Genomic DNA, 13550 nt, shown 5'->3' on the forward strand with positions numbered 1-13550 from the left:
ACCTATAGGGTGCAATTTTGCACCCATATTTGGGGTGCAGACTTGCACCCTATAGGTGGCTGCTATTGTAGCAGCGGTCTGCACCCCTAAGGGTGCTCGTTTGCACCCCAGTTTGGGGTGCAGACTTGTCCCATATAGGGTGCAGGGGTTAGGGGTCCACAATTGTTCCCTGAAGGGTGCATACATACACCCCTTGGGATGCAAGCAAGCACCTTTAGGGGTGCAGATTTACAGCCTTTATATGGTTTAGAATTGCACATTGCAGGGTGCACATGCACTCTTTACATCACATTATAACCAATAAAATCAGAAGATCAAACAATTTGTTTTCATATCACATTTTATTGACAACATGAATGACCGGTTTCAGTTGCCACTATGCATAGTGGGTAAGAGAAAATAACCACATATGACACTGTTGCCATATATATATGCGGTTTACCTTCTGCAATATCTAGACAAAAGTAACAAGTAATATAAAGAAGTATTGCGTGTAATATACCATGTTGGGCTGTTGGCAAACATCAACATTCTAATTTGAGGTACAAAAAGGTGAAATCTACAATTACACCTTTGAATACAGTATGCTTTTCTTGCATGAAGTAAAGGCAAGAGAACAAACTTTAACAGCTTTAGTCAGGGAATCAACACCAATTTATTCTTATAAATGAAGATGACTACTGAAAATGTTATCTTCATTTATTCCATCAATTCCACCAAATAATTTGGGGACAGCAAATATATTGTACAAAAACTAAATTAATACTACTCTACAGGACATACAAGAATACTAGAATGCACATAGTAGTAAAAGAACAGTAATCACTTCTGGGCCCCGTTGCAGAAAGAGATACAATCGATTGTAAGTCCGATCACGTGTTCTACATGCGGAAATCTGATTTCGGCTTGGAGAAGAAAACCTCTCTCTGTCACTATTTACAACAGTAATATAAGATGAGAAATGTAACTATTGTCATGATCAAGATATCTCTTTGAGCTGCATATCATATGTAGTTAGCTGCTTTATTATTGCATAAGGATACAAAAATCCTATTTTCTGTCTTGATAAAAATATAAGCACACACAAAACATACAATACTTTGGTAAATAGCACACTTCAATTATTCAACAAAAAAAAGTATTCCTATAGCCCAAGAAAATACACCTGTAAATGTGTATAGAAAAACAATAAATTTGTAATACTTTGGAACCCGACATACATACATGTAGTTAGTCAATTTCACATGTCCATGTTTTATTTATTTCATAAATGTTCAGCCCTGATACAAGATATAAAGAGGTACATTCAATATATGATATTCTAATAAATGTGTCAAGTTAAGCTAGCCTCAACAGAAATAATCACTAACCAGTTCATACCCGTGCATTTGACTAGCACAATTACTGTATTCCTGCACAGCCTATGTTTGCTTCTCTTTATTAATATAGACAAAGGGCTCCTTGGCTCCAATCAAATAGTTCAACAAATCACCAGAAACATTATGTCCCTTTCATCAGACGAATAAAAGGAAAGGACATATTACTCGTGACTTTTTGGATTCAAATCCAGTGTACAATCTGACAGTTTTATCAATTCTCGTGACAACAGTAGTCATATCAAAATCAACTTTCTTGCCATGCTATTCCTTTGTAGCTTTCAGCTTTGCCTGTAAATGACTATTCCTCTGTTGTAGATCTTCAATTTGTTTTTGCTTTGCAACACATCCAAGGCAGGTACATAATCTTTTATCACAATGTAGCCCATAATTGTGATCAGTGAGATGTGCACCAACAATATGATCAGATCTTTTCTCCTTATTACTTGAAGCTGTCTCATCAATTTCTTGGTGCTCATCAAGAGTAGAGGACACATGAAAGTCAGGATCTCCTTTCAAGTCGACATCCTTTCTCTTCCGTTTACATGTTGATTTCCTCTTTTCTTTACTTGAAGCTGTCTCACTAACTTGTAGGTGCTCCTCAGCTGTAGAGGTTTCATGTGAGTCAGGATCTCCTGTCAAGTCGACATTCTTTCTCTTCCGTTTACTTGTTGATTTCTTCTTTTCTGGGCATTGAGGTATTTCTCTTGGAGGCAGACGAGGAGATTTATGTGAAGACTGGTGTGCTGAGCTGTATCCCAGATTCATTGTTGGGTCTGGCCACGCTGCACTAGGTTGTCCATCTCGAAAGTGATATGAGCAAACCCTATCTCCATACGTTGGTTCCCAGTTTTTGCCATTTGGACGTTTTCGATTTATCGCCTTTATCCATCGTCGACGGCCGTCTGCATCTTTATTTTGCAAAGGAAAAGGGAATGGTACAAAAGGTAGTGTGCATACGCAGGCCCTATATTTCAGGCCATGTATGTCACACAATTGTGAATACTATTTATCAAGCTTGAATGTACTGTTCGAGCACCCAATAACAGCACAGATTCTCCCCATGATGATAGTCTGATTGTAAAAAGAAAGAAAAATATTTCATGTTAACACAAATTATAATGGTTTCTATTTGGGCAGGAAAATATTTCTTCTTTCTTGGGAGAAAAAAAAATCACAGCTGATAGTCTCAACCCCCCCCCCCCCCCCAAGAAAGGAAGAACATTAAATTATTGCCTTAATTAAGGTGAAAAATCTCAATGATCATACAAATTTACCAAATAAATCTGCCTTGTTCCCTATAACACATGCTAGCTGTAATGGAATAAACAGCCCATTGGCATTGCCAAGAGGACACCAGCACTGCTTATGATGTCACTGGGCAAGCAGGACAGTGAAGGTGAATTTACAGCTGGCACAGTGGCAGCATTCATTGTCATTGATTGAAAGAATTTTAACAGGAAGTGAAATGAAACTACTTATTTTAGTCAATGGATAGGCATAACTAGAAGTCCAGTTCTTGTTATACGGTTTGTATACATTTTTTAAATTCAAATCGGTCTCAGTGTCTTTTGTTTCGATTACATAGACTACAGTTCTAGATCTAGTCTGAATTTAGTCACTCTTTTTCTTCACTTCAGTTCAATCAACATGATCAGGCAAAATAACAAACAAAATATGCGTAAGCAGGTAAGTTTGGATCATGAAGGCCATAATTATTTTAAGTGATACAGGCTGAACTAGCAGGGAAGAGCCTTCATATGAGTTATTCTTAACACCGGTTATTACATTTTAAAGTCAGAATCACGACCTTTTTTAACGATTGCCATGCGAAGCAGACGGCTTACACAAAACATACTGTATGGGGCAACAGTCGGGACACGGCATACTTTCGCCTCTGTGGAGGCAACTGCCGATTGCAAAGAAGAAAAATACTAAATCATTTGCTGACCACGTACAAAATAAAAGGAAAAGAAGGAAAATATATCCAGTTACCTGCTCAAGATGATTTGTGGAAAAGGAATGATGTCATGATGTAAACAAGTCGTATCTAGAACGTGATAAATGCTAACATTCCCCATTCACTGTTGTGTGTAAGCACAGCACCGACCAATATTTATCCCAATTGATCCAGCGCAAAGGTCACGGAGGATTTTTCGCGCATGCGCAGAATCTAACTACGAACTCGCTTATTAAACTCTACTGAGGTCAGTGTTAAATTCGGCAGTTGAACGGAATTAAAAGTCTCTGCAAAAGATCGACTGACTTAAACTTGTTTCATAAAACTTATAGTCCATGATTTTTCATGGAATACTAATAACGATGCATAAAAAGGGTATAATTGTTTATTGTTGTGTTATGTTGTTCTTGAAATATATACACAGACTTGAGAACAGATCAATCTTCAAACTACAGTATAATTTCATAATGCTTTGATAAAGACTAGTGGGGTGCACATTCTGCACCCTCCAAATTCTTGCACCCCTCAGGGTGCACATTTTACGTTGAATGCACTGAGTGCGCCCTATATGGAGCAGATTAGTACCCTCGACCAACTACGCGTAATCTGCACCCCAAATGTACCCCTATTTCTTAGTGTGTACCACCTCTCCCTCCATCATATTTTACCCTTACCTCAACTCTGTTCAGTTCTTGCTCCCTTTGACTTAATTTCTCTCATTCTTACTACACTTTACTTTGTTCTGTTTTCTTTTATCTCCGCTCCTATTACTTTTGTTTCTCTCTATTTCTAACTATCTGCTATATGTTTTCTGGTTTACCTGTCCCTGTAATGTTTTCTACTGGGCTTTGTTGTCTCAAACTGTGGTGTGTTTATCTATTTCCTGCTTACTTTGTTATGCACATGTATTGTTATGTTAACTCATTGAAAGGTATGTCTTATACAATATGTATGTATTTGTAATTTGATATTCTCTTCTGTGAGTCTAAGTTAATATAATGCCTATTTGATTTTTTTTTTTTTAAGAAACAGCCAGAGAATTGTTTTTATGCCAATTGAGCTTTTGTATTGTGCATGACCAATACATCAAACTGAAATTAAAACTGATGATCGAGGAGTGTGAATGCATTGTGTTAGCTATTGTTCAGATAACTTCTTTTCTCTTTTTGCTCTGTGTGCATCAAATAGTTTTGAGTTTATCGGCGGTACCCCCTCCCCCCCCCAAAAAAAAAAAAAATAAAGAAAAAAGAAGACAAGAAATAGGTCAGGAAAGTTATTTTGATACACCCCCTTCTGCCTTCCTGGACTTAGAGACTCTGGAATTGGAAGAGATGGCCATGCATATTCTAGAAACCATGTCCAGTTTGACAAATTAAAGTAAATTTCAGTTCTCAGGAAATTTCTCTGAAAATCATGATATATGCCTACTCAAAGTAATTTCGCCGGGTCGTCGTCGAACAAGTGTCTTCTGCCCGAGTTTCGATTGCGTATGCGCTAAATTAACGAAGATTGATTTTGTTTTTTCTTTATATGTATTGCGCCCTCTTTCATTTGAAACTGATAGATGATGATCAATCTTGCCATAATATGTAATAATAACACTCTGGGAAAACAATTCTTTTTCTTTTGTTTTCATCCTTATTTTTTCTCTCATTCTCCATCAAGATTATTTGAGACAGGGGCTAGAAGGCTGCAGCCCCTCGATACTTTTTAAGGGAAATACTATGCTTGTTTCTCCTCTCTACCACCTCTCCCCCATCATATTTTAACCCTTACCTCAACTCTGTTCAGTTCTTGCTCCCTTCGACTTAATTTCTCTCATTCTTACTACAACTTACTTTGTTCTGTTTTCTTTTATCTCCGCTCCTATTACTTCTGTTTCTCTCTATTTCTAACTATCTGCTATATGTTTTCTGGTTTATCTGTCCGTGTTATGTATTCTACTGGGCTTTGTTGTCTCGAACTGTGGTGTGTTTATCTATTTCCTGCTTACTTTGTTATGCACATGTATTGTTATGTTAACTCATTGAAAGGTATGTCTTATACAATATGTATGTATTTGTAATTTAATATTCTCTTTTGCGAGTCTTTATTAATATAATGCCTATTTGAATTTTTTTTTAAAGAAACAGCCAGATAATTGTTTTTATGCCAATTGAGCTTTTGCATTGTGCATGATCAATAAATCAAACTGAAATTGAAACTTGTGATGCAGGAGTGTGAATGCATTGTGTTAGCTATTTTTTCAGATAACTCCTACTTTCTGTTTGCTCTGTGTGCACCCAATAGCTAGTCTGGAGAATATCGGCATTAGCCCCTCCCCCCCCCCCCCCCAACAAAAAAAAGTAGGTCCGGAAATTTATTTTGATATACCCCCCCCCCCCCCCCCCCCCCCTCCCTTCCTGGACATGGCCATGCATATTCTAGAAACCATTTCCAGTTGGACAAATTAAAGTAACTTTCAGTTCTCAGGAAATTTCTCTGAAAATCATGATATACTCAAAGTAATTTCGCCGGGTCGTCGTCGAACAAGTGTCTTTTGCCCGAGTTTCGATTGCCTATGCGCTAAATTAACGAAGATTGATTTTGTTTTCTTCTTTATATATCTTGCGCCCTCTTTCATTTGAAACTTATAGATGATGATTAATCTTGCCATAATATGTAATAATAACACTCTTGGAAAACAATTATTTTTCTTTTGTTTTCATCCTTATTTTTTCTCTCATTCTCCATCAAGAGTATTTGAGGCAGGGGCTAGAATGCTGCAGCCCCTCGATACTTTTGAAGGGAAAATCGGATAACCGTCATGTCATAAGCAAGGCGCTATGTCAGTAGTTTCCCATTTCGAATAATCTAATCTACCGGTAGTTGCCTTGTAAATGTTGTTATGATCATGAGAGTCGATATGGTTCAGTGAATTCAAGGGGTACAACCCATAACTGAATGAAGCAGCTAGCCTTCTGGGCGGTGGGGCGTGGTGGGGTGGGGTAGTTATCCCAGACATTTTAGAATGATTGACATCATTTTTAGTCACTATGCAGGCCCGTAACTAAGGGTGCACCCCCCCCCCCCCCCCGCTAGCGACAAGAGGTCATTTCAAAGAAAAACACTGATTTAAACCGTTTCGGTGTTCAAAACTAAAAGAACCTCAGTATTTGATGAAAACTCGAAAATGAGTCGGATGCTGAAACAGTTTGACGTCACTCGCTGGAGTAAGGATAGTTTGTATTCACACTGTTGTCGATGGAACATCTTTTTCATGTAAAGTAGTATTATAGTTTGTTTTTTTCTTCTTGATTGCCGACCTTTACGCTTTCCGTCATAACCGCTGCTATTATTATACGAATATCATGTACATAAGCTTTCACATACCTCCTGCATGTATTTTTATAAAATCAATACTTTTGATGACTCAGTCTTTTACTCTTTCTTTGAATTTCTTTTGTTTTCACCAATGACACCGGACAAAGGACTATTTTCTGGAAATATCAGTGACCAAATTCATACTTGAAATTTATTCCCTTCTATTCCCTTTAAGAACATATGATTGAATTGAACATGAAATTTGTAACAAAATTTGAATGGAACATGATTACTGACATAATTTCATCATAATAATCATTATGCTTTTATAGCACAACAATGCAGGGATTTCTCTATACTGTTACAAAGATGATAAAGTACAGTTATTTAATCGACTATGAAAGAATCATAAACCTAGTGAGGAAGGCGGAAATTAACTTGAATGCATATCAGAATAACAAGATAAACTACATGTAGTAGAACTTATTAAGGTATATAACACACTGATTTCCTTTCCAATTCAAATATAACAAGGAATTCTTAAATTCACCCTCCCTTTTAGACGTCGAGAGTTCCTTGCTATCGGTATAGTGTAACGATCTAAAATATGATCTATAGTTTCAAACTAAATCATCGGTATTCATATTTTTTATTTCACTATCAATACTCTGTTTACCTTGCAACGGACATGTTACAGGTATTGCTAAATGTTTTGGTATCGATATATATATATATATATCCAATACCGGTAATTAAAAGCTAATCATCTACACAGTAAAAACGCTGTTTAAAAAGTGATGTTCACTTACAGTTGTACACTATCTTAAACAACAGTTGATCAAATTGTAAACAATGTTGCTCGAAACAGAAGTAATTTTGTTAAACATTCGTTGTTTAAAATTTAATGACTGCTATATTTACTATACGAGAGCTTTTAGACAGTGTTGTTTACATATGACGTCATGTGTCTCGTGCCAGTAAAGTGCGTGTTGGCTAAAGGCTTTATTGCACATTGTTATGTTTAAAAACAGGTTCCTTGAAACTAACATGCAATTGAAATTGACATGCCACTTAGGAATGCAGTGCAGCTGTTAAGGCACAGCTCATTGTTATTCATATTAGATGCATACACACAATGCAAGTGTATGCAAGGGTCTTCTGTTGACTACACAGATTGATACATATGTAAAAGCACATGGACATTGAGTCTGGATTAAACTACCAAAGCAACCACACGTGTTTCTGCAGGCTCCATTTTGTTTGTCTCTATACTTACATTTATTTAGCTTAATAGTTATTAACTGCTTTCCAACCCACAACACAACACACATCATGGCCGACCAAGCTACCGACACGCTTCTAAGTGACTGGGGATTCAATGGCTTAATTGAAATCACTTTTCTATTAACCAATTTGAAGTTTTTAACTTATAGCGTAAGTTCAGTTAAAATTTTCGGTATCTGTACGCAAATGTCAGAATATATTAAAATCGTCGCGTCATGCTGTGCGGCACTGATCGCGCACTCGGTTATAACGTGTGCTAAATTCCTTGCCATAGAGATTGCATGCATCCCTATATATGCAGTTTATACGTGCGTGCATGCGCGCTCATGCAAAATGGGCACTGTTTTGGCGCTAATTCATGAATTGCAGAATTACCCTAGTCTTCATATACCTATATAGAGACCCAGAAGTAGTGTGCACTTATTCAGAGTATCAAACCCAAATTATACCCCATTATACAACCCTTTTGTTGTAAACAACCCCCACTGAACAACAGCTCCTTTTTAAACAACTTTCTTTAAACAACCCAGTTGGTTTAAACAACCCCAACTGAACAACAGCTCCATTTTAAACAACTTTCTTTAAGCAACCCAGTTGGTGTAAACAACCCCCACTGAACAACAGCTACTTTTTAAACAACTTTCTTTAAACAACCCAGTTGGTGTAAACAACCCCACTGAACAACAGCTCCTTTTTAAACAACTTTCTTTAAACAACCCAGTTGGTGTAAACAACCTCCACTGAACAACAGCTCCGTTTTAAACAACCGTCTTTAAACAACACCGGTTGTTTAAATTGTGATTTTAAACAAGTTGTTCAAAATGTTGATCAACTAAGTGTTTAAACTTTAAACAACTCGAGTTGCTTAACATTTTAAACAACTCTTAGATCAGGTCACCCGTTAATCAAGAGTTGTTTAAACTTTTAAACAACTTGTTCACAAAAATTTTAACTGTGTAGTCACTTGTATTAGGTTTCAAATGTAAACCATGGACAAATAAAATATAACCAGGAATTCTTAAAAACTTCAATGGATCTCGTACATACATGCCATACATATGCGACAAATAATAGCTAAATAGTTTATTCATATACACCAGAATTATAAGTCTAACACCATAAAGTACATAGAACAAATAAATATAACATTAAATAATTGATCATTAAATATTAAATATAATTAAAATCGAACATGAAATTGACAATATAGTTGTGTTATTTTCACATCGTTGGGCTATAGCCTAAAATAGCATACTTCTCCACCCCCCCCCCCCCCCTAGAGGAAGGTAAGGGAATGAGGGATTATACAGATTAAGGCCCCTAAAAATAAAAATAAATACGCAAAGATCACGTTAACAACTATGAATAATTGTATACAAATAAATTATGTCCTAAATTGTACAAAACAAAGAAACATAAAGAGAATTATGCCTTCACCATGACAACAAATACATGAATTGAATAAACAAACTTGGGCAAATTGCATATCTATATATAATACCTTGCATATTTTTAACAAACGTTTTCGGATACATTGTAATATTTTGAGAACAATAATTTGCTTACGTTGCCACTACCATGAACACTTAGAGAATCTTTTCAGTATTACAAATATCATTGGAAGAAGGCAGCCGTTCATCCCCAGTAATAGCGGGAATATGCATGACGGTGTATTATATTTGCAATGTATGCTTTCAGTCGATTAGAAAATGTGTCCTACCCCATCCCCTCGTCTTTGGTTTTGATTATCTACCTACATCTGTCTTTAAAATAAATGCAATTTGCAATAAAGAGCGCAACGCCTAGATAATTCATTAGCGTAAACGTTACATAGTCTACTGTCGACGGCATAATGAAATTAGTCAACATTATGATAGCATTATACAAGAGCGGAATCTAAACTAACTATTTGATTAAAATCACATTTCGGCACAGGCTTGCAAGACATGGGCACTGAAAGGACTGCATCTGGCAGTTTATAAGTTTCGACATTCGATGAAACATCATCTCGTAATAATAATTCGGGCAGCAGGTGCCCAAATATCCTCTATTAAGACAACGAGGTGTTCAATATGTGTTTTTATCTGGTGTATGTTGGTGACTATTATGAGCCGTGACAACGGAGACCAGGCAAGAGTAGATAATATCTATATGCTACATGTATTCCATTTGACCAAATACGATCTAAAATGGTTGGGTTTTGTAAGTTTTTCAACTCCGCGTTTCATCTGCTAAACTGAAACTTACTGCCATGTCTCATGGAAGATGTAAAACCTATCATTAGTGCAAAAAGCAATATCACCCGTCTCGAACGCTTGCAAACAGCCATCACGTGAATTCGCTATCTTGAAATCAGTAAGAATGTTTTTGATGTATTTGAGTTCTTTTGTGTACTGGTCGATGCTCAGCAGACCCAAATAGTGCTTAACCCATGCAATGATAAATGAATCATCCTGACACACAGCAGGGTAAGGGATATAATCATCTTTGCTGAATCTTTGAATGATAGCACCAGACACATTGTTGATCACGTGTACGTCATTGTCTAACACATTAGTAATGAGAATCGCTTGACTGGATGTCATCGCAACTATCTGCCATGGTACAAATCCCTTACACGTTATCTCTCTTATTGCCTTCCCCCCTTCTGGCTTAAATACCTGTATGCTCTTGCTTACACTGTTACCTATGCAGATGATCCCACCCTTGCCTACAGTGAGACCGCCATATTCGCCTTCTATTGTCTCAAACGTTACATCAAGCTTTTCACAAATCTCTGTGTACAAGGAAATTCTGTTATCAGTGTCGCGTATGACGTATCCACCATCAGGCATGAAGTGTAAGGCACTAACTTTAACAGCTTTCAGAACGGTATCTTGTATGATGCCCTCAGAAGAATATATGACTATTCCTCCCTCGCCACAACCAACAGCCATTTCATTCGTTGGTGATATTACCATCCCGGTCATGTTTTTCCCATCAGGCAGGGGAGCTTCCGTGCGCAGAACCCATGATTTAGAATTATTTTGTCTTAGCTGGCCCAACTGGAGTCCAACCGATCCCTGACTCCTGAAGCCAATTCTTTCACCTTCCTCAGCAGTTCTTTTTGGCAGCTCCTCATCTGGCTTAATCTGGTTTAGAAGCTCTTCCAGCTGTTGACACATTGCTTTATGTGCGGTCAGAGCCTCTGTCTGGAGAGAAAAATTAAGACCATCCTTAACCAAGTACAGAACCTTCTTAATCTCGTCTATCTGTATACGAATCAGCTTCTCCACGTCTCCTAATGAAGTCTTAAGTTTCCCTAGGTTGTACCCAACTTCTTTTTTCAACACCGTCCTTCTTTGCTTCAATTTCTCAACTAATTCCACAAAAGTCGCATCTATTTCGCCATTGAGTTGGTCCTGTATGTTGTGCACCCTTTTACGCTGGTCTCCAACGAAAGTAGAATACTTGTCAACGTTGCGTATCTTTGCATCCACTTTAGATGCAAGTTTCTCGACGTGATTCTTTTGCTCAGTTTCATGTTCACCTGCTTCGATGATAGTATGAGCATCCTTTTCATGCTCTAACATGCCACACATGCTGCAGACATACTTTTGACAGTTGAGACAAAAAAAATCTTCATCGTAGTTCGGATGTTTTCCACATTTGTTCCATTTTCCTTGCAATGATTCGTTTTCTTGATTACTGTTGGTACAGACCTTGCCCTGGGTCTCCACATCTTCAACAAGTGATCTGACTGTTATGTTTGATTGCAGTCTACCCGCGTCTCCACCAGGAACCGAAGTCTCCTCCCTGCACGTAGGACACATCAGCTTTCCACGAGACTCCAGGAGAGTCTCAAGACAACCCTTGCAGAAGGTATGGGAGCAGGTCAGGTTCTTGGGTTCCTTGAAGAGGCTCAGGCAGATAGGACACTCGAGATTCTTATGGAAAGCCTCATGTTTTAAGGAAGTAGCCATCATTGACAACTCAAGCACACGACCTGAGGAAGAAAAAACAAAATTGTGAATTAATCGGCCAACTCAATCAAAAGTGTAAAATATGTTGTAAATACTTAGCTGGCTATTATTGCACTTAAAATTTTTTAAACATAATGCATTCCATGATTAATAGGGCCTACCCGGTACAACATTATGAAATTACTTTACGCTTCTTCTTAAGCACCTACGTTACGAAGTAGCGATCTAACAGCGACTATATTAATATGCTTTCAGTATTGAAGAAGCGTTTCGTAATGTTTCATTCAGCAAAGCAGTTGCATGAGTGTTTGTGTTTATCGAGTGGGAATGTCAGATAGTAGGCCTACAAGTAGTAAACGTTGAGACATTATCTAGCCAGATAATGTGCTTTCAAAATTTTATGCAGTACGTTTCGAAAGGCAGAAATTATTGTATTTGTTGGGTTTAACATAACACATAACCTGAGAGAATTATAGTTTCAGTCGACCCTCAAATTCAACTTGATATTTTTCTTTCCAAATTCACGATGCATTTTGTTTAACGTGTACACTTGTACGAATATATACCTGCTGAAAACTGTATACATGATATACCAGAACACCTTTTAATAAATCCTGTACCAAACATCTTGCAATAAATATTATCATGTATTCAAGCAGTCATATGATGCTATAAATTTATACAGTAAAACAATGCCTCTGATATGTTGATCATACATTTGTCAATTTCAAAGTTTGATCTCTCACAACAAATAAAGCATATCGAGGGGCAACTAAAAAAGAGTTTTTATATTTATACCTCTCACATGTTTACCTCTGACATTTTTACCTCTAACATTTTTACTTCTGACATTTTTACCTCTGACATTAACTCTGACATTTTTACCTCTGACTTTTTTTACCTGGCAATGAAAGGCATTAGCTGCGTACGTGGGTCTGTATTTCACCGTCTGGTGACGTGACACTAGAAGTCGTAGCCTGATGCAAGTCATTTGAATCATGGGGTCCTAAAACGAAACCAGTGGAAATACTATAACTACAGCTAACAAACCAAACAAAAGAATACATATCTCTCGCTCAGTGAGTCGGACCTGATGGGTATTATGACGCAAACAATATCAAGTGATAAGGTGGCCTGGGCATTCGACTCAACAAGTGGAGACCTTAGTCTGTTCATATACAGAAAAGAAATTATTTTAAATGACGATGGGGGAGGGAGATTTCAATACATATCAAATGCCATTGCATCTGAGTACTTTGTCCCACCTTTCAATCATTTAAATCTACTACACATTATCAAATCTCGACAATTCCAAATCTTCCGTTACAAATGTAAACATGATATTAGATGGGGGTGGGGTTAAGAGTATAAAACAGGCTCTGGATTTCTACTCACTATTTTATTATGTTTTGATTTTTTACATTTGAGTTTCGTTTAAGTATAATTGTACTACATATGCCTATTTATTATTATCTAAATCTAAGGAAATGTATACTATTTAAAGATTAAGAACTTAAACTGAACGATAATTGATCTACAATGCTTAAAAAAAACGTTCATGAAATTTGAACGATGTAGAAAATAGTATCGAAGCATAATGTAGGCCTTTAGCCTTACTTTGTCTTAGCTTTGTCATTTTTGTCCCCAGCCATGTCGGTTGTGAGT

The 13550-nt window shown here is 37.1% G+C and overlaps 1 protein-coding gene across 1 annotated transcript; it reads right to left on the minus strand.

The window, feature by feature from the left end:
* Window positions 1-9362: 9362 nt before the first annotated feature.
* Window positions 9363-11943, minus strand: LOC115927497 (tripartite motif-containing protein 5-like). The gene has a single exon (XM_030993499.1). It carries the CDS (start codon window positions 11886-11888, stop codon window positions 10167-10169), a length of 1722 nt encoding a protein of 573 aa, XP_030849359.1. The 5' UTR covers window positions 11889-11943; the 3' UTR covers window positions 9363-10166.
* Between the last annotated feature and the right edge of the window lie 1607 nt (window positions 11944-13550).

This window comes from Strongylocentrotus purpuratus, unplaced genomic scaffold, assembly GCF_000002235.5.
Source record: "Strongylocentrotus purpuratus isolate Spur 01 unplaced genomic scaffold, Spur_5.0 spur5_scaffold_20, whole genome shotgun sequence".
Classification (NCBI taxonomy): domain Eukaryota; kingdom Metazoa; phylum Echinodermata; class Echinoidea; order Camarodonta; family Strongylocentrotidae; genus Strongylocentrotus; species Strongylocentrotus purpuratus.